The sequence below is a fragment of the Catharus ustulatus genome, chromosome 20 (genome assembly GCF_009819885.2).
Source record: "Catharus ustulatus isolate bCatUst1 chromosome 20, bCatUst1.pri.v2, whole genome shotgun sequence".
Taxonomy (NCBI): domain Eukaryota; kingdom Metazoa; phylum Chordata; class Aves; order Passeriformes; family Turdidae; genus Catharus; species Catharus ustulatus.
In genome coordinates this window covers 1-26,603 of record NC_046240.1, presented here as the reverse complement: position 1 = coordinate 26,603, position 26,603 = coordinate 1, and the positions used below count along the sequence as shown (strand labels likewise).

The following is a 26,603-nucleotide window of genomic DNA, read 5'->3' as shown; positions in this document are numbered from 1 at the left end:
GGTGATGTCATTGATCCGTATGCAAATGAAAGGAGAGCAAAGGACACTGGGACACTATTCGGAGTTAAAAACCCCTTAAAACAATGGGCCCAAACGACATCTGGAGCCGAGAATAATGTTCTCAGGTTGGGAAAACAGCGCAGAACAAGAATTTATCATCCCAAGCTGCTTTGTTCCATCGCCATGACATAAACAGCACCCTACCAACATGATCCCCCTGGACTATGAGCCAAACCACTTTTTCTGGGATTCTTGTTGAGTATGGAAACCCCAGCTCTGCCTGAGAAAACAAAGCTGCACTCTTGCTGCTCTGGTTAGGTCATTGGGACCAGCAGTGGTGTGTATGTCAAGCCAAATTTGGGGTCATTAATCTGGCTTTTCTCCTAGTTCAGGCAGGCAAAGAAGGTTTGAGTCAAAATTTGGCAAGGTCCAGGGAACCTGGCATTTCTGTGCTTGCTCAAAGTATCACAGAATTATTTTCAAAACAGGGAGTTTGAAAGTTGGCTGCTAATATTCAAATTTAGAAATGGGACTTCAGTGGTTCATGATTTACATGGGCTGGTACATGTTTTCTAACATGGCCCCAGTTACATGTGGTACATCTGAAAACATAGCTGGTTATTTGCCTGTTTCCTTTCTGTATTTGTCATGAAGCCAATGCTGGCAGTAAGTCTTCATTAGCTTTTCTTTCCCCTAGTAATCACACACTTTTGCAGCGTGAATGGTATTCCTGATGCGATTACAAAATAAGGATGGAATTTCTGTATCTGAAAGTGGCTGATGTGCACTTCAGTCTGCTTCAATTTAGAGCAGGGACAGTGGTCTTTACCTCTTGAATTTTCTAACATTCAGTTTGTTAATGCCCACAGAGTACAATACGAGTAGGTCATGGAAGTGAAGGCTGTTAACAGAGAGGGCATTTCTGAGCAGCTCACCCTGGACACCCACATTCCCACCTCCATTCTGCACACCACTACTGAGATGTGACCCCACAGACAGTTTCCAGCACAGATCTGTTCAGGTGAACGCCTTGGTCAATGTAATGTGCCTGCTCTGAGGATGTCACCCAGCAATAGATTTTGCACTGTAACAGTTTTTGAAATAATCAGTTTTCTTCTTAATCACCAGTTTAGTACAGCTAATGGTTCATCCTCTGTGGGTTTCTCTGATTAAGGGAGCAAGGGGAGCAGAGACAGAAAAGCAATCATACAGGAGCAGCTGCTATTGCTGTGAAAGGAAAAACAACTTGGGTGATGGAAAGGAGCATGCAAGGCTATTAGATTGTGTTGTTCCTAGTTTGCCTCCTCCTTTCATGGTCTGCACTTGTCTTTACAGTGACATTCACTCTCCAGGTTGTAAGGACCACACTAGTGAAGCCAAGAGCTTGTTGGTTTCTGCAGCATTGCTGACACAGACACAGGACCAGACTCTGAAAAGCACAAATGTCACTGGTTTGTGCTGGGCTCAGTTGTTTCTGCTTAAAAGGAAAACACAGAAAATGCCAATTAGTTTAGCCTTCCAGGAAAGCAGATGCCTCCAGGCAGCTGCCAGACAAATCCTCAGACATGCACTCTCACTAGAATAATCTTCAAAATCTCCCTCAGCCCCAACTCATGTTCCTTGGAGACAAACAATCACCATACGAGCTAAGGTCTCTTCCTAGAGAGGATTACCAGCCTCTAGGACATCATCTTGGTCTGCTTAGCTTTTAAAACAACCACAAAAATGCTTCTGTCACTACAGAAAACACAGAATAATTGAGGTGGTATTAGGAAATGGAATTGGGGGTGTGATTGAGGATGGTCTGACTACGGCCAGCTTGCCCTGCAAATATATAATTTTTTTTCTGAAGGGAACGCATTACCAGAATTCTGCCTCAAAATATTTCAGTCCCTTTGCAATTTCTTCCTGGGTCTTAAAGAGCATGATGGAGTGACCTGGCTTTGGGAAGAAACTAAGAGCATTTCTGCCTTCAGACAAGAATTTGTAGAGCAACTTTCCTGTAGGAGATGGAACATCTTAGAAAATTCTACTAGGTTGCTCCCTCGTGGCTGGCACAAATACCACATGAATTCAGAGAAGGGGATTTAAAAAGCAAAACAAATCATTCCAGACCTCATTTCAGCAGTCACTCCTTTGCATAAACAACTGCCACAATATTAGCTGTCTGAACGGCTCTGAAATCTCAGCTTTACACACCTGCCATGGCCTTGATTTAGTATGTAACAAAACTCCAGATGTGCCATCACAAACTGCCATGTCATTTCCCAGAGCAATGCGGGATTTCTGCCCGAGTGGCTGCAGAAAACCCAGTACTACCATGAGCAGCCCCTCTGCAGAGAGGAATTGGGCTGCGGTCATCAGTGCTCCCTACCTCCCACTCCATGCCACAACCAATATAGATACATAGTCCTCTACTCTGACACTTGGCAAAGTTCGTGAATCTTGTCTTGGCAAAGTTCATTAGCCTCCCTGGCCTCAGGGAGATGTCTTGAGATCTCACACTGTCTCCAGAGGTTTGAGTCCTTGGGTTTTATGCCAAAACCATCATGTTCTGTCAAGTAAGTGAAAAGAATGAATAGTGAAGTTTTGAAGCTGGTAACTTCTTTACAGGCAGAAGAATTACAGTAATTTCATGATTACAAGCCGCACTGACTATAAGCCGCATCTCTGGGTGTTGGCAAACATTTTGTTCTTTGTCCATACACAAGTTGCACCCAATTATAAGCCGCTCTGTCATTTGCAGCGTGGACCCGCGTGCAACAAAGTTGCCAAATAGTAACAGAATCGCGGCATGGCGGGGTTTACTGGCTTGGCTCGGGCCGTGAGGGCTCGGGGCTGCCGACAGGGCCAGGTGACCCAGCTTGGCGCTGCTGCCTCGGCGGGGCCACTCGGGGCCGGTCGCCGCTGGGCTCGCTCGCCCTGGCCCAGCGCTGCGCTGCGGTGGCAGGGGTGCACGGAGCCTGCCGGCACCCGTGGCAGTGGTGGGAGGCAGGGATGGAGCCCCCCTGCTCCCGTGGCAGTGGTACATGGGGACGGGAGCCCCCTGCCTTCCCCCCCGGCCACGGGGATGGCAGCACAGAGCCCCCCGCCTTCCCCCCGGGCCGCGGGGCCAGCAGGAGGGAGCTCCCCCACCTCTCCCCCTGCCCCGTGCTGCCTGCACTGAGCCAGCTCCACCCGCCGCGCAACACAGTAACCAATTCGTAACAATCGCGTAAATGCCGGGTTTTACTGGCAGGTGCTCGACTTGGCAGTTTGCACTGACTCGGTTTGCACTTCCGGGGTTGGAAATGTCAGAAAATTATTCACATATTAGCCGCTGCTGAGTGTAAGCCACATTTCCAGTGTGGGAGCAAATTTGGTCAAAACGGTGCGGCTTGTAATCGTGAAATACTGTACTGAGAAATGCACAGGTCATCGGAGACAGCAAGAACTTCCTGAATTGCTAGTGCTCAACAAAGCCTGTTTTAGTGCAGAACCCCTGTCCCCGCCTTTGCCTCTTTATCATGCAGGCAACGTCCTGACCCAGGAGTTCAGTCTCTATTACACTGCAACAACAGTTCCATTTTCCTCCAGAAGCAAAGCAATTTCAAAACCTTGAAATGTTTCTAATTATGTCTGTTGTTTATGAGTGTTACATGATCAACATGTTTATGCAGTGTTACATGATCAACACTGCAGTTTCCAGTTTTTGAACTTCAGCTGTATTTTTATACGTAAGCTGTCACAACAACCTCTTTTCTTATCTGAAACATCACCTGGACATGAGTTTCATCCTCCTAAAGCTCTGAACTAAAAGATTTTTGCATAATACTTTGGTTGTGACTGAGAAAAACCCCAAAAACTACTATCTGGACAAAATATTTCCGCTAAATCTAATTTATTATCCACTGTAAATGCCCATGGAGTGAACTGATCCTTCTTATGTGCCAAACTACTGACCCAATCACTCTTTGTATTGTTGGATCAATTTTAGTTTAAATTGCTTTTGTCTGCATAAATTACACCACGTTGTAAACATGAGGGCTTTCTGCCTCTATCTACACAGCACTTGTAGCATTTGAAAAGCTGATCCTCTAGTTTCAATAATCTCTGGGAAAAAAGGTATTTTAAAGATGAAATTTAAGGTCCCAACATTTCAACATTATCATATCTATTGCACTGTGTGTTATTAGTCTCACTGAAATCAGTAGAAATATTTAATGAGCAAAGTTGGTAAGATATGATTAATGTCTGCAGGATCAGGGCACAGATGTATCTTGTCTTTGGGTGCAAAAGAAATTAGATGCTGCATTTGTGGTCAGCAAAACTCAAAACATGGCTGATGGAAAACTGGGAAGTTCATACAACGGATCAAGCTATGGCCCTTTTGGCAGGTTGTCAAAGAAGAAGAAGCTCTTAACTTTGAATCAGTCCAGAATTTCTGTGATAATCAGTGATAATTAACTGTTTCCATAGCTGCCACCCCAAGTCCAAAATTATGTTAAAATGCATCTCTGCTTGATTTAAATTTCAAGGGCTAAATGACACATAGCAAGGGTAATGTGAGATAGACATGGTGTCAGCTATCATAAGCTCATTAACAAATTAATCAAAGCCCAGATAGATCACTGTGCACTCTCAGCTAATCACTTCCCCACTCAGAGCACCAATGAAGGACCCAGTTTCACTCACAAACCCAACTTCACACCCACCCCTCCCCAAATCTTCTCTGATCTTGGGTTACCTGTAAAGCATTTGACATCAGAAATAATGAGACACTCTTTCAAGAGTCCTTCCTTTTCACACTCTGAATATTAATTTGAGCCCCATCACTCATTAAAAGAACAGTGTCGTATCTTCCATCCTCGCTTTGTAGTCATTATACAGAGACTTAAATCAAAACCTTGGTGAACATAGGGCATGGAAGGATCTCGCAGGACCAAGAGATAGACCACGGCCAAACCCACGGGTCCCAACCACTCCTGAATGTCCTGGAGTATGTTAAAGCTAACTGCACAAGCTGGGATGTTCAGCTGCTGTTTAGGTACTTTGCAGAAATGAGCTGGCAATCTTGTAAGCAACAGCCTTAATGCAGAGATCTGGCTGTATATTTTCTTGCTCCAGTGGGAATGCAGCAGAGAGAGTTTCCACCCTCCACTCCTGCTCCTGGTATCGAGTAAAACTGGCAGAAAGATGTTTGTTGAACCAGCTGATCAAACAAACTACACTTTACACTAATTAGATTTTCATTATCAGGATACCAGGAAACAGAAATTTATTCCCTGGTCTGTAGGACAGATTTTGCTGAATAAATGACAGCAAGGCAGCTGTGAAGGAAGGCCATCCTGCCTTCTGCTGGAGACTCTTCATGAGCATTCCTGGATGTTATGAAAAGCTGAGAATGTTTTCATTTCTCAGGAATTCAAATTCAGTCTGTATTTATGAAATATGGAGGAATGATATTTCCCTGCAAGTGACAACTGAAAATTAAGGCTGCCGTTAATCCTGATCCTTTAGGGCTGGTCAGTGGGGGAGGATTTTTCCCTTAAACAAGAGATGATTCATGGATTTGTTCAGGAATTGAGACAACAAGATGACAAAGGCTCAGAAATTTTCCTGAACAACATATTTACTGCTTCATCTTTTTGTTTGCATCCCCTAAAACTCAGGCAATCCCCAGATTCCCATTTATTAACTAATGTGGCATTAATCTTATCTGGCAAAGTTCATTCAACACAGAGTTGGATGAAATATCTCTGGAGGTAATGCTGCTTTTTCCTAATAAATTTGCCCCTTGGGGTTTTTGGCCTTATGGCAAAAGCATGTCCTCTCCTGGAGGAGCTGGTCTCCCCATGGGTGCATCCTGGAGCCATGCTGGAAGGCACTCTGGTCTGCCCAGAGATGGTGAGCAGCTTTGGGATTCAGTGTGGAAGGAAGAACAGGACACAGCCTCTGGAGGAGATACTCAGCTGGCAGACCACTGCCAGCTACATGCAGCCTATGTTAACTACCAGTTGTACAAGCAGGTGGTTGTTGCTGGTGACACTGAGGCTGATGCTGAACTCCTGCTCCCAGCAAGTCTGTGTCGTTTCTGTGGACACAAACTCTGCTAAGGAGGAAGCACTGCCAGTTGGGAGCACTGTGGAGAGGTATTTTGAAACTCTATGTCAGGCTCAAGCCAAGTTTTAGTTTTAAGGAGGGCCCCAAGCTCTTCAAATATAACTCTTGCTGCTGCCACTACCTTATACCCAAAGGGTTACAACTACCTTCAGTGTATTTTTTAACTTAAGAGAGAGAAGAAAAGTGTTCCTTGGCAGCAGTCTCCCCCGATTCATCCTTGTACTTTGTGTCCAGGGCCATTGCCGGTTCCAATTTAGGTCTGCACAGGTCCTGGGAATCCAATCCCCCTCGTCCAACCATGGTGCTGGAAGCCACGTGATGCTGAGACAGGAAATGTAACCTGTCCTGCAATTATGGGAAAGCAGTTTGGGAATAAGCTGCAATTGAGGGCAGTCGTGCCTCCCAGGACTCCTGCCCCCACAGGCACAGCTTTGGCTCTGCCTGCAGTGCCCACACACTGTGGGACAAACATATCGCAGTGTTATTTTTATGCGATCATAACATTCAGTGTGCTATGATATTTTGCAACTACATTTTATGAACCTAAAATAGCAGCTGGCAGTTACAACTTGGAATAAATTGCAATCATATTTACTGATCACTTTATTATGCACTGTCAGAACAGCTGCTGCTAAATATCAGTAAATTACATTTTTACTCTCCTCTAAGGTTAGTTAGGAGGCCTAAGTCCATCATTTCATCTAGTCTTCACAAAGCATATCCACTGAGTTGGAAAATCAGAGGTTATTTGATGTAAGGGTAGGGAGGGAAGTGATGTTCTACAATTGATGTCAGCATTTAAACTGCTTTTATTAAAGTAGCATAGTTGTGCTAATCCCCAGTGCTCCAGTATCAAAACTACCACAAAATATAAAACATGTCTTAAAAATCACAATATTGTTAAATAAAATAAATTTGAGATTTCTTACTCAAATCCACCCCCAAAAAATTACAGGTCAGGATTTCAGCCATTGATAGCAACTACTGCTGCAGTAATAACAACATGGTGTGAAAGCTTCACATGTTCCCCTACATAGTAGATATTTGACTAAATAGCTGAAAAATATATGGACTGAATGAATGTATATACACTTTGATAGTCTTTCATTTATTTTCTAGTGAAACATTGCTATAGAAAACAGCAGTAATGACTTGCTAGAATGAGTTTAGATCAAGTCCCCTAACTGGACATTTCCAACTCATGTATTTCCATAGCATCTTCCATCTCAGTGTCACAGCAGGGGCCTTGCAGTCCTGCTCTCTCTCATTGGTTTGGGCTGTTTCTTGTGTTTTCCTTCACGTTTGCTGTTCTTTCCATGCTCCTGCACTGGCAGCAATTTCCCTTTGTGCTGACATGGGTGCAGTGGGTATCCTGAGGAGCTTGTTTATTTTGGGAGCAAAGCCTGTTGTTCTGGCTCACATCCATCAGAGGAGAGCCATGGAGGCTGTCTGACCACCTCCAGGCGCTCTGCCTGCTAGATGGATTTTTTTCCAGGAAACAGTGTTATTAACTGGTGGCAGCAAATGCCAAGCAGCGACCCTCATCCCTCCTTGAGCCTCCAGCTTCCTTTGCTCCAAGCCAAACAGGCACTGAGAGGGTACCTACACGCATGACCACTTGTTTGGCCCTTTTCTGTCAAAACTAAGCACCAGTGTCAGTATTTCAAGCCTGTTGACTGTAGTCATAGGTGTCTACAAACACCTCACTGCTGTGCCATTTGCTAATTTCCATCTGTCTTGCCCTGCTTGTGCCCACACACACCTCAGCCCTGGTCTGCATGGCCAGAGACACCCTTGTCCCTGGCACCCCTGGCACACAGCTTTGGCACAGATCTCCTGTCCACAACCAGCAAGCATGGGAAACCTGACAATTTCCCACCATGTGAATCTGCATAAGCTAGGCCAAACCCTCATCACACTCCAAGATCCCCAATCCTGTATATTTGCAAGGAGCCTCCAGAGCTCCAAGAATTAAATACCACAAACACATGTGGCAGGACACAGGACCCCTCTCCTCCTGGACTAAACAGTTATCTACCAGGCAAGGTCAAGGGATCCTTTCTCAGGGTTCAGGGGACCTGTGACTGCTTATTTGGAGTTTATTTTCCTGGGCCAGTTGTTAGCACACACAGCACAGGCTGCTTCGTGCTGTTTTTAAATGAATATGTGTCATTTGTTAGAGAAAAAAAATGCTTTGGGGAAAAAAACCCCACCAACTTCTCTAACAGCCCAAGCATTGGACTTGGATATGCCCACTGCATGCAGCCATGCTCTCAAACTGTTACATGGCTGCTCCTGTGCATCCTCCCCTCGTGTCTCCCCATCCACCTCCCCCTACCCCCGCCATCCTCACAGCTGGGCTTGATTTGGTAAAATACCACTCAGATGGAGAACACAACAGGACCTGCCATCTCAGCTGGGACCTGAAGACATTAGCGCTGCAAAAATGACTGCACCAAAGCCCAGAGGATGTTCTCCATAGCAGCACCTTCAGCACATTCATCTCACCTACAAACTGTAGCTCCTAGACAGTCCCCCACCGTGCACCCCTTCTGCATAGCAGCACATTTCCTCCCCCAGCAGGACTTCAAAAGTAGGCACAGAGAAAGAAGAGGTCACTTCAGTCACCAAAGGCAGAGGGACTAAGGACCTGTTGGCAGGGTGTGGATTGAAGCTGCCTCTTCACAGAGGCTCTCGCCAGAGGCGCTGTCAGCAGTGGACCTAGTGGAGCTTCCCCATCTGTTTGTTATCATTTTTGTTTTTAAAGGATTCAGAGGTCTGACAAGCCTCGTGCATCACACCCTCCTTGTTCCCACACCGTATCATGTGCTGTGCATCATACACAGCTATATGGACCCATTGCTTCTTCAAACCCCTGCCGCTCTTGCATTGCATCACCCCAAAATTTCAACCCCTGAAGTAAAACCCTGGCTGAAGCAAAGCTCTTGTCACAGCACCAGAGCTGGGGAATGAAAAAGGAGTTCGCCTAGCATAATCTACCTCACAGGAACATCAGACCTCTTCTTTCTCACCACCACGGAAAGGAAAAACAGCCTCTAGTGAGTACCCAGGGTTTTAGGGAGCAGACTGCCTTCTCACGGACCCAAAAAGACGTTTCCTTTCCAAAAAGGCCAATAGCTCCACTTCTCCATTGGCTCATCACCAATTTTAGTAGACACCTGCTTTGCCTTCTCGGAGGAAGCCATGCACAGAGGACCAACCCGATAATCCCACAATTTACTGTAGACACCGTTCCCCTGTGGGTATTTCTATGCTTGCAAAGGATTTTTTTGGTTTGCTCCAAGCAGAATGCAAAGGTGGCTTTCTATAAGACACTGAGGAGCAGCCAGATTCTTCTGCATTGGTTTTCTCCTGCCTTCCTATCCTCCACAATCAGGGGTGTTCAGAGCCATCCCTGGGGAGATGGGTGTCTTTGAAGGGGAGTAACGAGCGAGTCTCCACACAGGATTGGCATTTCCAAAGGTGGAGGAGTATGCTGTGACTGCTCCCAGTGGCATCTGGCAGAACTGGTGACAAGCTGCTCGTTGTGTCACTCAGAGATGAGAGGCTGAGATGTCAAAACAGACCCTCTGAACAAAAATGCCACAACATAAAAGCAGCAGTTCAAAGTCCCTCAACTTCCCTCCTAGGGAGACAGCCTGGCTGGTTATGACACTAATTTATTGTCAGATATATTTCTCTTTTTGAAAAAAAATACTGTCAAAGTGGCTTATGCTTGTATGCCTTTGGCTGGATTGATATAGGCATTACATCTTACCTGGGCAGTCATGAGGGATAAAATAAATAAATAAAATAAATAAATAGCAGCAGCTTGTAACATGAAGTGTGGATCTTATGACTTATTTACTCTCCTGGCAATGGGCCAGATTAATTCAGGGTGTCATTTAATGGGCTTCTGAATTTCATCAAGCAGAGAGGTTGACTGTAAAAAACACCTGACAGGTATCGGTGGAGGGGTGATCCTAGGCCAGCCCTAACTTTCAACACCTCGCAAGGCTCTTCCCAGCACACTCCTCTACCTCAGTCCTGTCTGCAGAGAGATTTTTTGCTGTCTTTGAGGTTTTGCTCAGAATGATGGCACTGCAGGAACTTTGATGTACATGCATTTACCTCCTGGAGCAGGATGAAGGATCAGTAAGAAATTACAGTGGTGGTCTTCAGGTGTCCCCCTGAAATGGGACTTGTCATGGCGGTTGGTAATCTCAGTCCACTTTTCTACTGAACTACTACTTATATTGGACTTCTGGAAGCATCTATGGGGATGTCTGAGGAAAGTCAAGTAGCATCTAATCTGCTGGTCTCAAATGCATTTCCAAAGTTAGACATGCAACAGTCAGCCAAAAGATGCATTGCTGGGGTGAAATACTTCTATTGCATTTGACAAGCAGCTGGCCCACCCCAAGCTTTGGTGATTCCTCTGCTGCCAACCCGAAGGAGACGAATGGTTGTTTGATTACACTGTCTCTGTCTGTAATTTCTAAAGAGTTCATGGAGCTTCTTGGCTAAAAATTCAATGCAATGTTACTGTTTATCCATACTATGGGTTTGTGTTTACACATAATAAGGTTCCTAGTAATATGTTTCCAGCTGCTCACCACCCTCCATAGCCAGTTATTAAAAAATCAACTTTGCATAAACTTGGCATTTCTTTTGCACAGATCATCCATTTTTCCCTCACGCTCATGTTAAGAGATCACCAAGCACTGTTTGTCACCTTCTTGTCAGTTCCCATGCAAATGACTCACCTACCATCAGCAGATGGTTATGTCCTGAGGATGTGGCCAGGTGATAAAGAGGGTGACAGCACAGAAGGTGGTAGACTCAAAAGAATTCTTTGTGTATGTATATTTCTTCTGCACTGCTTAGAAAGACATTTTCTCCCCTGTACTGATCACTAATCTCCAATTCGGTGATGGATTTCAACAGCTGAGCTGCTGCCCCCTAAACTTCGCTGTAAGTCCATTGGGTGAGAGCAGAATGGAGGAAGATTAATTAAAGGGATCTGAATGGTTAGTCTTTCTGCTGGAAATTATTGTCTACAGAACAGTGTAGCAACATGTCATTCATTTGGAAAGGTCAAAGAAATTGATTTAATTGATTACATCGTTGTAAAGTGTAACACTAAAATTCTAGCAGTTTGTATCTCTGATCTGAGATCAATGGAAAATGTGAGCTTAGATTTGCTTCTCATATTTCATTTCTTCAAAGAAAAAGACAAAGAAAAAGAAGAAAGTATTTCCAATGGCATTAACTAGCCAGAGTAAATTGTTACTTGACTCGGGTAGACAGTTGGTTTCTATGAAAAGGATACTGTAAAAAGCTTAGATCCAACGTTTAGAATCAATCTGAAGGAATTTCTTGATGTCTGCACCAAGATCCTCCCTTGATGTCCAGCAGCGTCAACTGTGGAGCACCAGGAAAAAGCTGCCTATAACACCTCTGGGTGGGTGGGGTTTCCAGCATATCACTTATAAATATTTTAGGGAAGCATTCACAGACATTTCTCATTCTTTATATCCAGTATCAGTGTTATGATAGCTTTGAAGATAAGTCCATTTCTCAACAAAGCCCCAGTGAAAGAGTATTATTCATTAACTGTTCAACAGCATTCTGCTGAGGGATGGGCTGGATGCATCACAACCCTCTCTCCTCTTCCAAACCAGATGCAAAGCTTACTTCAGCTCACACACCCCCTCTGAGAAGGGCTCCTCTCCCTGGCACCATCCTAGTAGATTGAGCTGGCCCCATCATACTGGCAGCTAAAGCACAGTGAGCAGGAAGAATGACAAGTGTTGGAGATTCTCATCCACAAAACACAACCACTCAACATCTCTTTTCGGGTACCAGGAGGTTCTCAGAGGAGCCCCCTCCTTTCCCTATTCTTAACTTTGGCTGAAGTGGGTTTGGGCTACAAGAGACAGTTTTTACCTTGCCTGCCGTTTCCTCATGTACCAAACATGTATGTTTTCAATGGCACATGTTTCACATTGAGGGCTTGAGGGTTGCACAGTGAGAAATCTCTTTGTGCGGGTTTGTTATTAGTTCAACTAATGCTGACACTTGAATTTCACCTGCAAAGTCCAGAGCAAGGCCTGCATCAGGAAAGCCAACATGCTGAGACCTACTTCATGTACCTCTTATTTCATTCAGCACAACCAGGGAGAGACCATTTTACTGTGTTGCAACAGAGCAACAGGTCAGCTCTGGAGACTGTTTGCAGGAAAGCGGCTATAAAGTGGGCCGAGGTGAAGGGCAAGTTGTGACAGAACAAGTAGTAACGGCTTTGAAATAAAAGTGAGTAGATTTAGATTAGATAAAATAAAGAGTATTTTTGCAATGAGAGTGGTAGGACAGTGGAACAGGTTTCCCGGAGAAGCGGTGACTGCCCCATTCCTGGAAGCGTTCAAGGCCACGTTGCATGGGCTTGGTCTAACGGATGGTGACTTTGCCCATGGTAGGGGGATGGATCAAGATTATTTTTAGCGTCCCTTCCAACCTGCATTGTTCTGTGATTCTGAGAAGGTCAAGACAGAACCAGGGGGACGTGGTTAGGGATGAGAGCTGCGCTTCCTGGAAAGCTGGGAATGGAAACCTGAGAAGACAACCTGGAGCTGATATCCCCAAGTTTCTACTTAGTGTTTAATCGTGGTTGTTTCACAGGGTGAATGAATTTTCTCACTGTTTATTATTCTGCTTTTGCCATGTAACCTGTTTCACTAAAAGCTTTAAATGAAACAATTGCCATTAAAAAGCCATCAAACTGGATTTTATAGTTTTCCCTTTTGCTGCAAGGACCTAACAACTTATAAAAATTTATTTTGTGCTGTGGTCAGGTCCATTAAAAGGCTACCGGGGTTTATTTTTAGGTTTTATCTCAGCACTGAGTTACCTAGCTTGTAACAGTCAAGGTTTTGTTTTGTCACTTCAAAGCCTAATCATAATGGGATTTGCTGACATTAGGAGTCAGCAAATGTATCTACAGGCATCAGCTATGTAAAAATGCTTGCAACTGACATGGGGTACACAAAGGGAGAGTGGATTGCGTGCTCTTTTTCTGGTGCAAACACGGGGGAAGGAGTACTTATCTCACACCAACATCCTAATTTCCAGCACTTTGATCAGAACTCTTTGAATTGTAAATATTGCAAAAATGTGTCATCTATCAGTTTTAATGAAAGGATCTCTGCCCAGCAAATGCCATGTGCTAAACCAGAGAGATCTGAAGTCATCTCCCAACTGGCCCCAAGAGGCTTTGAATGCTCCTTCAAAGCGGAGGCTGTTGTCAACAGCAGCCCAGATCACAGGGGTGAGGCATAGGGGCTGCCACTGCTGCTGGGGTATGTGGCTGCAGCCCCAGCTCAGCTTCTGCCAGCAAAGCACACATTCAGCCTTCAAAGATATCCACAAAACAAAGTGGAAGTGTCTGCAGTATGAGCAGCCAGAGCCCAGCTTACTGCAGACCAGCTGGAGGAGAACAGTAAAGTAAGGATGCTACTGCAGGACACAAAATGAGAGTGTGCATCTCCCAACCCCAAATACGTTGTATGCGAGGAAGTTAAGGGGTAAAATGGAAGGCAAAAAATCAAATCCCTAGTGCTTTTCAGCATTAATATGTATTTTATACAAGTCTTCATTTCTGTAGTGAAAGAACCAATACAGGGTGTGCAGGTCCAGGACTACCTGCCCTCCTCAGGGCAGCTGCCAAGGGAGATTGCTGCAAGTACCTGCATGGTGGGGACTGAAAAGTGGAGACAGTAGCTAAGCACCAGGTTTCTAGACTGGGTGGGTTAGCTTGAAAATGTACAGCTCATGAAATGTACTGCTTAAATGCAAATGTGTGATCCAATGACTCATCACGGACCTCAGGATGTCACAACAGTCAGAGAAGAGATGGCTCTAATTAGTGCAGTGCCAGAGAAATGGCTGGAGTAGATGCAAGCGCAGCCTTGGGCTTGATCAGGAAAGGCTTGTGGGAGAGTGTTTCTGAGGCAGCACCACACACGTGCCCTCTCCCTTCTATTCTTCCTAAACATTCACTACCAATCACTGCAGGAGATGATCCAGTCTGACCCAGGGTGGCAGAATCATCTCTCATGGTTCACAGCCACAGTTAGCAATGGTGCTCTTAGATACAAAACATTATCCACAACAAGAGCAGAACTCTGTCTTCAGTCCTGTTTGTCCAAACACGGTACTTTCCAAGTTTTCGTATGTTTTTCTAAATGCACGCATGGCCAGGATGGTCTACAGCCCTGATACCACAGAAACTTAACACAGATGTTTACCTGATGTATGAATTATGCAAACAGAAAGATCTGAATTCATCTTGTCCTTCATTTTCATCTGTCACCAAGGCATCCGTGGGGTCCCTATGGCCACAGCCTCACACAGGGTTCTGCAGTGATTCTCCATTTGCTGTCAATGAGGGACATCCACCCTCCAGCAGTGGGAGCCACTCATTCTCCCCATGCAAAAAGGCTTGTGTATTGAGTTTTGTCTGTTGGATTTTGTTTGTTTGTTTTTTTTCTATGAAGTTGTGTTAATTACATAGATTAAAGTCACGTGTTAAAACATCAGCTGACAGGTATAGTTCCCATCCCCCCCGCTCCTTGGACATGATCATGAAATGTTAACACCAAACATCAGTCCTAAAAGACTGTAAAAATTATAATCTCAGAGCTATTAATATAGCACAGTGGTTGGGAGGGCTCTTTAAAGAGCATATAGCATTAAACCTCTCACTAGATATTAAAGGGATTTCTTAACCCCTAAAATTATAGTTATGTGCAAAAGACAGGAAGACAGAGGGGGGCTTAGTTAAAAATCCATACTTAGCTGGTACAACATTGTACTTAAGGGCTCTAGAAGAAGCCATTTAAACAGGTAAAATACTGCCCCAAATGCAGAGATGCCTCTTGGATAAAGAAGCCCTTTTGTTCCTTTCATGTCCTGTAATTGCCATTCTCTTTAATTTTCTCTTTCCTAAAAGCCATAAAGGATATTTTAAATGCACGAGGGATGCTCGAGCCACAGGGCTAAGGCACAGGGGTCCAGAGCACTGAAACATTCCTGGAACAGACCCTGACAAGGGCAGTGGCCACACAAAAGTCTAAACAGCCTGTAGAGACCCTGGGAGGGATGAATTTCTAAAGGGTTTCTGGACACAACCAGTGAGACCACCGACAAGGATCCTCTTTTCCTATAGGCTGTGCAGAAGAATGGTCTGTGTGAAAAGGCAGCTCCCATCCCAATGATCTTGTGGTGTGAAGGTATATTTGGTGTAGGGAACCTGTGGCTCTAAATCCCATACAGTTGTGGTTCTTCCAGGGCAGTGCAGTCTGCTGGCAGCGAAGCAACATCAGATGGGCAAAAATGCTCAGTTTGGGCTGGTTCAGAAGTTAACTTTTCTCAAGTGCAGCCGTAACAACACACTCCCTCTCTCTGCCTCAGCAAAACAGGCAAAAGCAACAAACCTATCAAATTAAGTGTTTAATGAAAGTTTTGAGCAAATGCAATTTTCTTGTTACTGAAGCAGACAAGGTGTACAGTAATCAGAGATTCCAGCACAGAGCTGTTAGATTCCCTCTCCTGCACCAGGAGCCCTGCCAGCACAGCACTCTTAGGCAGGACTGTCATTTCATACTCTTTGCTGACCTAACAGCACCAGCAACCTAGGCCAAGTTTATCTATAAGGTTTAGTGGCAGTTGAATATACTCAGACACAAGAAAACACTGCAACACCACTACCTACAGTCCCAGCATATGACAGCATAAGCTGTAAGTTCAAATACAGCTTCTCAGCCGAACTTGGATACAGCAGTTTATATCAGAAGGTTTCATGCCTCCTACTCTGCTAGAGGTGTGTGTATAAGCCAACCTACAAAGGAATTCCACTCATTCATTTGTTCTTTGGAAGTGGGTATAACCAGGCCATAAATTATGCACAGATTCTAAGAGTTTGGTTTGAGAGGGAACAAATTCAAATTAAAGCTGATGACTTCACCAGCTTAAAAAATGGAACTAATTACAAGAAACAATAAATAAAATAGTTCACATGAGATGCACATGAGTGCAGGATGGGAACTCCCAAATCCAGAAACTATGTCCCAGACAAAGAATGCCTTCTTCCCACTCAGATATTGGGCAAAGCTGGTAAACTTTAGAGTTGACATTTCTTCTAGTCCAAAGAAAATCAGGTCAAAGCCTCATTTGCATGGCAATTATTCATGGAGACAGAGGTCTTCATTAACACTGCATGTCTGCACAACCCTGGGCCTCAGAGGGTGGACAACAGCTGTACCAAGGAAGAGGCTGGCATCCAGTCTGACCTGTACCAGCACAACATCAAGAGGTCTTTAGTAGTCCTGAAGAGAAGACATAGGTGCAACTGGCACTAAGAGAGCAGCATGTACTCGCACCAGTTTCCAAATGCACATCGCTGCAGGAAACAGGAGGGTCAGGGTGGGCTGTCCACCACCCTCTGCCACCAGTCATTTATATAGGTGCGGACAAACCTGATCAAAAGACACCCACTTTGCAAAAGGTGACAGCAGGAATAAGGCTTCTGGGGCACTGGGAAAGTCATGAAACCTGGATCCCATTCCTGCCCTTTTTGTTACCTTTCAGAAGGATCTTGAGCAGATGCTTTAACCTCCGTATCCTACAAACTGATGATGAGGTCATAGCCTGGAGGTGATCAGAGACTGCGAGGGTGAAAGGCTTGGGAGCTGGAGACAGATTTTCTCATTACCTCCACCTTAACGATAGATCATAAAGCAGTCATTTACACTCATTTTTCAGAGACTACTCTGGAATCACTTGCATCACGTACATCTGGCATGCCCTTGCCCTTCCTGCACAGATACCACCCAGGTAAGGCACCTTTGCAAGTGCTCTTACACCTTGCTGAAGCTGAGAGATTTGCAATGCATAGCCTGGCCATAGAAATAAAATGAGGAGCAGCAGTGGAAATGCCACCAGACAAAATACTGCTTATAGCAAAGTATTAGAAATCCCAGCAGAAAAAAGTTCTCGTGGTTTAACAGAGAAGGTCAGACAGAAGTTATGTTTGTGTTTTTCAGCATAGTAGGATTATAAATGTAGTCATCAGAGGCTCAGGACACAGGGAGCTCTAGAATGTATTGGGATGTGTCACTTCTGACATGGGCAGGTTGATGGTTTCATTATCCAGGATCCATTCTCATCAGCTGTGGCAGGAGAGCAACAGGAGCAGGTGGAGGGAGGATAAAAGCCAGGAGCTTGCAGGGAAGCCAAGGGGGACAAGGCAATTACAAAGCTATATATCTTTGGTTCTATTGTGTGTTTTACTCTAGTAGCTCAACAAACTTAGAATCTATCATTAAGCTGCATCCATGCCAGAAAAGGGGGAAGAACTGCCAGCTCAAGCAGTTTCGTGAGGTCATGATGCAGCAATACATCTCTAATGTGCACAGGATACATTCTCTCTGCAGCCCACAAACTTGTTTTGTCTGTTCTGGAAAAGATATTTCAAAAATATTTAGAGGATTTATGGCCACAAGCTCCTTTGAAATGAGCTCTCTGCCCACAGATGTGGGGCAGGTTGTTGTGTTCTGTAGAAGGTGAATTGTGAAGTTTCTGCTGATCAGTCAACAGGATTTATGCTCCTAAAACTCTTGGGTGCATATAAATCTCCTGCAGGGTAAACCCATATCTTCTAGTGAGATCCATGTTGAGGAGTCAGGGTCTAAGATAGTAGAACCTTCCATCATGTGGATGGCCTTCCATTAGCTCAAAATTGGTGTTGAGAAAGCAGATTAATTTAATAGGAACCATAAACAGTCTGAATTGCTATCAATCTTGTAATGACAGGAGATAAAGTTTAAGGGATCTCTAAGGAATATCTACATTATTAATAGCAAATGTGCTAATAGCCATATCATGAGTAATCTATTTTCTGCTTTCAGTTCACCACTCATCACCACTCACCCTTTTCCTAGGAAGAATGCTGCAGTTCTAACAGAAGGATGATTTACCCAAATAGGTGGAGAGATTAAATGGAGGGATAGGCATTGGATGTATACAGATGGAACAGGTTCTTAATTTAGCATGTCCCTTCTGGAAGACAGAGGTAGCTGGATACTCTCCCCCTGCCTCTCCCACATCCTCTAGTTACAGGGATGCACAAAGCTCAGAAATGGAGACCCAAGCAGCTGGTCCCTGTGGTCAGCACACACAGCAGTCTTCAGCCACCCAGCTGCGTGACAGTGCAGCTATGAATTGGACAGTAAATGGGTCTGTCCTCTACCCATATTACTCTTCTCAGCTATGGAGCAATGAGGGCTGAAGGGTGTTGCCCTATACTGGAGGAGATCTGGGACAGAAATATCCTCGCCAAAAAGAAACCTCCATTTTCTGCTATTACTCCCTGCTGGCACTTTTTTCTTGTGTGCTGACTAATAATTAGAAAGCAGAAGCATGGGGAGAAGTCAGAAAAAAGAAAACTGACAGTATCCTCAGTATGGGAAGAAGTTTCTTGCACTCACACAAAACTTGAAGTTTAATCACTTGCTCATTATTGAACAGGAACACACATCCTTAATTCACTCTATCGCTCCCAGTGAGAAATGACATTTATGCCTCTCCTGTTGTCATGATAAGAATATGCTATAAAAAGGTGATCAATTTTTATTTAAATGGTAACACAGAAGATGTCAAAGTAGCCCAAAACCTTGATTCACAGTAAATCCTATTTGCAAACCAGCAATCAAATCTCAAGCCAGCAGCTCAGACACTGAAGGAGACCAAATGCCCAGACACGTAATTGTACATGGACATATCAGTAAAACCAGTGAAGCCACCACAGAGCCAGAGAGCACAACCAGGTGCTGAATGCCCTCTTGTTTAACATCCACTATTAATTGTGTAATTATATTGCTACAAGGCAAAAATTCCCAATTGTCAGCAACTTGGAAAGTGCTTAAGATGATGATGTTGTTCTGCCTGGGTGGGCTGTGCCTGAAGGTAATCTTTTAAAAGCAGCTGTTATAAGTATCAATTAAATAGTACCCAGAGATTCATTTGACAGAGGTGTCATGTTTAGTCTTATGCAAGTATCAGTAAAACCGGTACCATTTGTGCAGGTTTGCTGGCAACATTGAACCTTTGAGACAATCAGTGTTTCCAGTATCAGACTCATTTCTCTGGTCAAACCCATTGAAGGCTCCCAACCTCTTCTTTCCAAGCCACTGTTCAAATATTTCTTCTCTGAAGAATGTACTGCAAGCACCCCAGTATCACAGTTTTGCTTTTATTTGTACGTGCGCTTCCCCCAAATATACATGGAGTGGGGAAATGGTGGTGGTCAAGGTTTAAGTATGAGCTCTTTCTACAGTGTGTTGATCCAACACTTTTCAGCAGCAAATGCTCTCAGAGCACTTTGCAACCTGCTCTGTTGTGGCAGTCACAGGAAGGTTAATTGTGAGTGAGAGAGGGAAAATCACTGACCAAAGCGTGCTGAGGACAGACAGAGTCAACCTGGATATCTCCATGTTTTGCTTATGGCAGTGCCAGTTCCTCCAAAAGCCTGTTCATTTTGCAGTTTCCTGACTGCTCAGACATACACTGTGCTCAGAAATGTGAGGTGGGATTTGTCCTGCCTTGAACAGCTTTCCTTAGGATAGTGTTCTGATGTTTGCAGCAGGACCTTGGTAGCATTTTAAATTTTTTAATATAGGAGGTTTTTTAATATAGTTTCACTTGGAGCATGGGACACTCATTTCATGGCAGGGAAGCATCTGGGCAGAAGAAGACACGCTGGTAGACGTGCATTCAGATGAGATTCATCTCTGGATGAGTCACCTGATAAACCCAATCCCTAACTTAGCATGAGAGACAGATTTAACACTCCCAAATGAAATGTTAATGCAGAAACAATCCCCTAAAATATCCATGTCATAAATAATTTACTTTCCTTCCAAGCACTGAGAAAGATTAATGGACAGTTTTTTGAAAAAAATAATCAAGTTAAAACATTTCCAGGCTTCGGTGTCATTGCAGTAACAGGCAGCAAGTGTAAATACTGCAAGGACTGTATCCATTTAGCACGGCTGGGAGACCACACAGTGCACGAGATGAGCAGAGCTGCCCTTTCTATTAAGGGGACACTTCGAGTTTCCATTCGGAGTCAGGAGAGGCGGGGGATTCACCTGGCTGAGTTCAAGCCACCCATTATTTGTTATTATGAACTTTCCAAATGAAGAGATTAAAATAAATCCAAAGTGTTTCGCTGACAAATGTTAAACATCACCCACAAGATTTATAGCACTTCTGTTCCCCTCCAAAAGCTTTTAGTTCAGTGGCAGAGGTTACCAAGGGCTTGTCCATCAGCTGCCGGCTTTATAGTTTTACAACTGGCCAGAGAGCAATCCAAAGATTTAACAATGAGTAATAGCACTTTCAGCTCACCATCATCATTTGTCCTACATCCATTATTGTCCTAAGAGACCAATCTTGCTGATGTAAATGGTGCTGGCAGCTGGTGTGTCAGCATTTCACACCTCCGCAGCTGCTGGGCTGTGCTGGCAGTGGCTCTGCTCCCCAGGCAGGGCAAGAGTGGGGACAGAATCCAGGTGACGTCCTCACTGACACAGCTGCTGTGCAAAGCCTGGAAGAGATGGCCTCCCTTAATTAAGGTGCTCTGCAAAGCTTTATTTTGGCAGGGTTTCTGCTCTGCCTTTGAGATCACTGTGCTATGGTGCAGTGGGAGGGGTTGCTCTCTCCTGTGTTGCTGCAATGCCTCAAAATAGCTTTCTCCTCTTTCCCTTCTTTCTGCCCCATCATACCCATCCTTCTCCCTACTCTTCTCCCCTCCTTTCAGGGAATAGAAAGGATCAGACCAGTGGGAACTCATTCACAAGGAGCGTGCATAAGAAACTGGGCATCCATGCTCAGGTCTGCTTCCAGGGCTGGATAGAGCTGGTAGGACTGAGACATGGGAGGAGGGCTGCTGACACACAAATCAGCTCAGATTCAGCCCCTGCAAAGCCACGAAGCCAGAGGTGTCCTATAGCCTGGGACAGGACTCCTCTCTCCCTATTTCCCCTAAGTCAACACACAGTGCAACCCCCTTCACCAATCACAGCCTTTAAGTTGTATTCAGAGGGTAACATAACTACTACTACTACTACTATTACTACTACTACTACTACTAAAGATAATTTTACTTTTTATACCAAGTTCACATTTTAAGGTGATTGTAGTGATGCCTTATCGGGCTACCTGAAAACAGAGGCCAGACAAAATTAAGGGAATAAAAAGCAGTTATATTTACTGTAAGGCCTTCAGGTACATTTTGGGCAGACAAAGCTCCCCCCAGGGGCTACACCCAAAAATGGATGACAGGTCACTGGTGTTCACATTTTTATAAGTTTGGTCCATTTGCATATTGAGGATTAATCTTCCAGTTACAGCTTCTGGTAATGAAGTAATTTACCCAAGTTTGCTCCCTCACAATCAGTTCTGTTTACATTTCTTAGGGCCTGAGATAGTGAGGTATCCTTGATTCCCAGGCCTACAGAGGAATTGTTTCGTTTGACTAGAATAGGAAAGCAGTAGCTTTTCACTCTATATGGAATTTACAGTTATGTACTAATGAATTGCAGTACTACAAATATATGAAAAATATAAAAACTAAAATCCTAAGGCACCAGTAAGGTTCAAAATAGCATCCAAAAACCCATGCTGCAAAAAAACATCAGGCCATACACACCAGCAGTGCTCCAGCCAAAGGAACATCAGGGAAAGAAAATCAGGGTTATGTTGTGTACAGAAGGTACTTCAGGGTGCAACAGGAGATGGCAGACTTCCCTAAACATGGCTGATCTCTGCAGTTACCCCACTAGATGGAATTTCATGCATCCCTTAGTTAACATATACTCATGTTCACATCACAGACTGCATAGGCTACCTGTATGTTTGCATCCATAATGATGCTTTGAGTATTCTCGCATCTCCCTTTCTCCTTTCCCTGCATTCCCCAATATCAGGATGATATGTTCAACAGACCAGTCAAATGGGAATAACAATCCACTAGCACCACCAAACTGATTGTGCTGATCTACAGCTGCCAATAACCTCAGCTGATGGACCAGCTTTCCAAAAATCATTAGAAAAGTGAACTACCACTACATAAATCCCCAACCTCCCAGCTACTGCAGGGCTGGCTGGACACTAACAGGTTGGCTCTGTTTCCAAGATGAAGAACTTAATCACCCAACTGTTAGTCTATGTAATTACAACAGTAATGAATCTTACTCTTTACCAAGCTCTTTCAAATCAAGACCCCGGATTTCACTCACTAACCTCATCAGCAAACAGCCCTGTCAGACACTGTGGGAGGTAATTTTTTTTAACCAAGCAATAAATCAGGTGTTTGCCTCAAGTACAACTCAAAAGCTTGACACTCCTAAGTGTGGGTGAAGACTCTTGGCCCAACACTGCTGACCCTGGAGTACAGGGCCAAGGCAAAAACGGTGCCTCTAAGTTAGCACAAATTTGAGACCAGATTGTCCATCATCCAAACAGAACATCAGAGCATCCCTTTTAGCTGGCCTCTCCAACTAAGAGAATCATGAAAAGCTGAGGTGCTCAGATGCCCACAGCACCCCAGGAACCAGCTGAAAATGCTTATGAAGTCTGAGCTGGATTTTACTGAGCAGGGACAGAGAAACCTTCTGACTATGGGACAAAGATATCCTTGCACAAGGTACATCATATCCCATCTGTTCTTTCAGATCCTGAGTTAATGTGGTTAGAGATCGCTTAGTTTTTGCTCCTGTAAGTGATCTGGGATCACTCAGCTCTTTGAAGGCCAGGTAACAGAACTCCGTGGTTAGAAAGGACTGTACAACTCCATGTATCTATCAGATACAGTGTCTTCAATTAGAAACTAGTCCTCAGAATTACTGATTTTGAATAATGTTGTGTTTGTCTTCTTTTGTATTTAAACAAGAAAAAATGGACGAGGAGAAATAATAGGAGCTACATGTCTCCTGCCCCACCAGGACCTTTCCACACAATGCACTAAACTCAAATCCAAGTCCTTCCCATTACAGAATTTGTTAATTTTTAAGACAACCGAGCAGAGTAGCAACAATCTTCTGGTTCTGAGGCTGCAGACAACCCAGTCAGTCATACTGGGGACACCACCCCTTCAGCGAGGGCTCTGAGGCTTGTGGCTTTGCACTTGTACACATCTATCCATCCATCCATCCATCCATCCATCTTCACTGCACAACCTACAGTAATTTCACGAATACAAGCCGCAGCAATTAGACAAAAATTTTGGTGGAAACCCGGAAGTGCGGCTAATACTCGGGGGCGGCTAATTTATGAACAAAAATGTGGTATCTGCCCTTACCTAGTATCATGCCAGTCCAGTCCCGAGCCGAAACAGTTTGAAATCCATGGTTTCCCGGTGTTCCGACGATGAACCAATCAGACAACAGCTTATTGCCTGCCTGTGGATGACGGCTTTACTGAGGGGCGGGGGTTGTTATTGGGGTGAGTCACCTTGGCGAGTTACCTCGGCAGTTCGATAAAAGTGTGTGATATTTCTCTGTACTTTTTAAAGTATTTTCAGTCTTGTGCGGCTGCGGGGCTGGCTGGGCTCGCAGGGAGAGGGGTAGAGCGGCCGCTTGCCCCGCAGGGAGAGGGGCAGAGCGGCCACTCGCCTCACAGGGAGAGGGGCAGAGCGGCCGCTCGGCTCGCAGGGAGAGGGGCAGAGCGGCCGCTCGGCCCGCAGGGAGAGGGGTGGGGGAGGCCGCTCGCCCGCGGGGCTGGGCAGGGTGGCTGTGCCAGCATGGAGATGTGGCTCTGCTCGGAGCTCAGCTGCCTGCCTGCGCGGCTGAGCGGCTGTTTAAAGGCAACGCGGATCCATTGAGAATGCTCGCAAAATGACCACACTATTGTTCCTGTCTTTTTCGGCTTGTAAATAAAGGGTGCTGCCGCAGCTATTGTCTGTGTCTTTTTTCACTTGGAAACAATGTTTCCGAGGTCGGCAGTAAGCCAGTAATCCCTTGAGGAGTCTTACCTGGTAAGTTATTCAGGATTTTTCTAGTGTTTTAGAAAAACTGTCAGTTTATTGTCACTAGAATTGAAGAAAAATTACAAAACCTTGGAAGTATTTGTTACCAGATGACAAATTGTCTACACCTAGTGAGCCAATAGAATGTTTGGTCTACCAAAACCCCTGGTACAATGGAACTGCACAATGCCCATTATGTAAAGAGAACTGGAAGTTCATCAGCCGCAGTGCCCTGCCAACTCAGCCAGGCAGACTAGAACATTGGGGTTCACCAGAGAGACCCCTCAGGAGAGAAGAATGCATGCAAAAAGGGGAGGGGAAATATGTTAATGATTTTGGGGAAATTATTATCATATGTGTGTTTAGTGCAGGACAATCAAGGAATATGTATGTAGAATACAATATATAAACAGAATATATACATATATATACGTATATGTATATATATGTTTCCTGTACTCAGCATGAACGACTTTGGGAGGAGCTATGCCCCTGAGCATCTGGCTGAATAAAGAATGCTTCTTAATGCTACATCGGTGTTAAGCAGTTTTTTATCTTACTGAATTTTTGGAAACATATTCACAGATCACTGGGGTAATGGATCCCATTAGCCTGGGATCACAGATTTTCACAGCCCTGAATGAATCACTCTTCTCATTACAGTCTCATCCTGTCTTTTATCCCTGCAAAGCAGTGCTCTCCCTGGCAGATAAGCAAATGGAGAAACCCCATATACCATGGAAGGTGAATATGAACATCTCATTCATATCATATACATACACACACACACACACACACACACACACACACACACAGAGTTCAGGGCATGGGCAGGTAATCCTGCTTTGATTCCCCCTAAGATTATTTTGTTGAAGGAGTTCAGTTTGGTTAGACTCCTTGCACCATTCACCAATATTCCCAGGGGCCAGCATCGAGGCAGACCTAGACAACCATAACTTGTTGGGCTGAGTGACCCTCTTGTAGGGTCACCCACCAAATAGCCTCAAATATTCCAGCCACATCAGGAAATTCATGCTTCAGAGATTAGGAAATTGGGGTTTGTGTAACCACTCCCAAACCCACTGTTTCTGGAGGCAACCTGCTCAAACAACCAAGACCACCTTGGACAACAGCTGAAAAGATCAGGGGTAGTTTCCCATAACCATTTGCTCAGACCATTGCTACAAGGTGCTTTTAAGTGAGGGAAAGGATTTATTGTATGCTCAAGTTAGGAATATCGGTCAGGCTAAAGCCATAGTGCATGGAAAGATGAAGAAAAGAAACTTCACCAAAAAGGGTGAATGATCAAAGGCCAAAACTTTACATTTGAAAGGAGATGTGCTGATTTGTGCAAAGGAATTATTTGGTCTGACCCTGGCTTCACTATTGAACGGCCAGTCTTAAGCATATTCCTTTCTATGGTGTGACTGGGACACATAGCCTCTGTAAGTTAATGGAGACAAATCCAAGTGGAGTCTGTGTTACAACTCTTAGAGCCTGAAGATTTATTAGAGGAATGTCCTTTCACACTCCAGCACATTGCAGGAGTATCAACTACCCAATACCTTTAAAGTCAGTTCCCTGCTTTGCTGACGAGTATCTTGTGTTCCCCTGCTCTGTGCCTCTGGATCTCCCTGCTGTTTTTTCTGAGGCTTCCAGAGCAGGAGAAGAGACACCACCCTGGCTGAGGAATTTTAGAGCACAGAAGCCCACTCCTGGCCACCGGCCCCTGGACACAAAGGGCGGCCCCCTTTCCTTGGGAAACAAAACTGACCATCCCCACCCTGATATCAGTCTGGAGGAGGCGTTTGGCACTCCAAAGGCAGCCAGGGTTGGAAGTGGTGGAAGTTTTCACCTGGGAGAAATCATGGTATGTCCCCCCATGGGTACACTGGCATATCCCAAAATTCCTGCATCCCCCCCGCTGAAGTCACTGGGACTCACCCAAAAAATTCCCAAAAAATTCCAAAATATCCTGAAAAACACCCAAAAAATCACTAAAGAATTTGAGGAAAGATTCCCCAAAAAATCCCCCATAATTCCCAAAAACTTCCCACAATTTTTTACCTACCCAAGAGTCTCATCCCAAGCCAAAACCTGCCCAAAATTTTCCCCCAAAACACCCAAAAAATCGCAAAAAATTCTAAAACACTTGCTAAAAATTCCCAAAAATGTCCTGAAAAAATTGGGAGGGTTCCTTACCTGTCCAGGATTGCCTGTCCAGGATCGGCTCCATGTGCTGCACGTGCTGGGGAGGCCAAGCACGGTGCTCTTCAGGGGCCACCCCCATCCTCCCAGGGTCGATGCTGGTGGGGCAGGGTCAGGAACCCCGAATCCTCATGGCCATAGATAGGGCTGAGGCCACAGCAAAGCTCGTTCAGCCACAGGAACCACTCCAGGCACTTGGCCAGGCCCC

The 26,603-nt window shown here is 44.8% G+C and overlaps 1 protein-coding gene across 7 annotated transcripts in view; it reads right to left on the bottom strand.

The window, feature by feature from the left end:
- The window catches only part of LOC117005174 (protoheme IX farnesyltransferase, mitochondrial), a 181,686-nt gene extending 155,089 nt beyond the window's left edge, over positions 1–26,597 (bottom strand). For 4 of the 7 annotated variants that reach the window (XM_033076555.2, XM_033076559.2, XM_033076553.2 and 1 more), the window contains exon 1: positions 26,390–26,472. Coding sequence is in view for 1 of the 7 variants with exons in the window: in XM_033076550.2 (XP_032932441.1) it covers positions 26,390–26,477 (88 nt within the window). In the remaining 6 variants the exon portion in view is untranslated. Of the gene's footprint in view, positions 1–16,742; positions 16,880–20,568; positions 20,768–26,389 lie in introns of all 7 variants that reach the window. The other 3 variants (XM_033076551.2, XM_033076556.2, XM_033076550.2) reach the window with 3 other exon arrangements.
- Between the last annotated feature and the right edge of the window lie 6 nt (positions 26,598–26,603).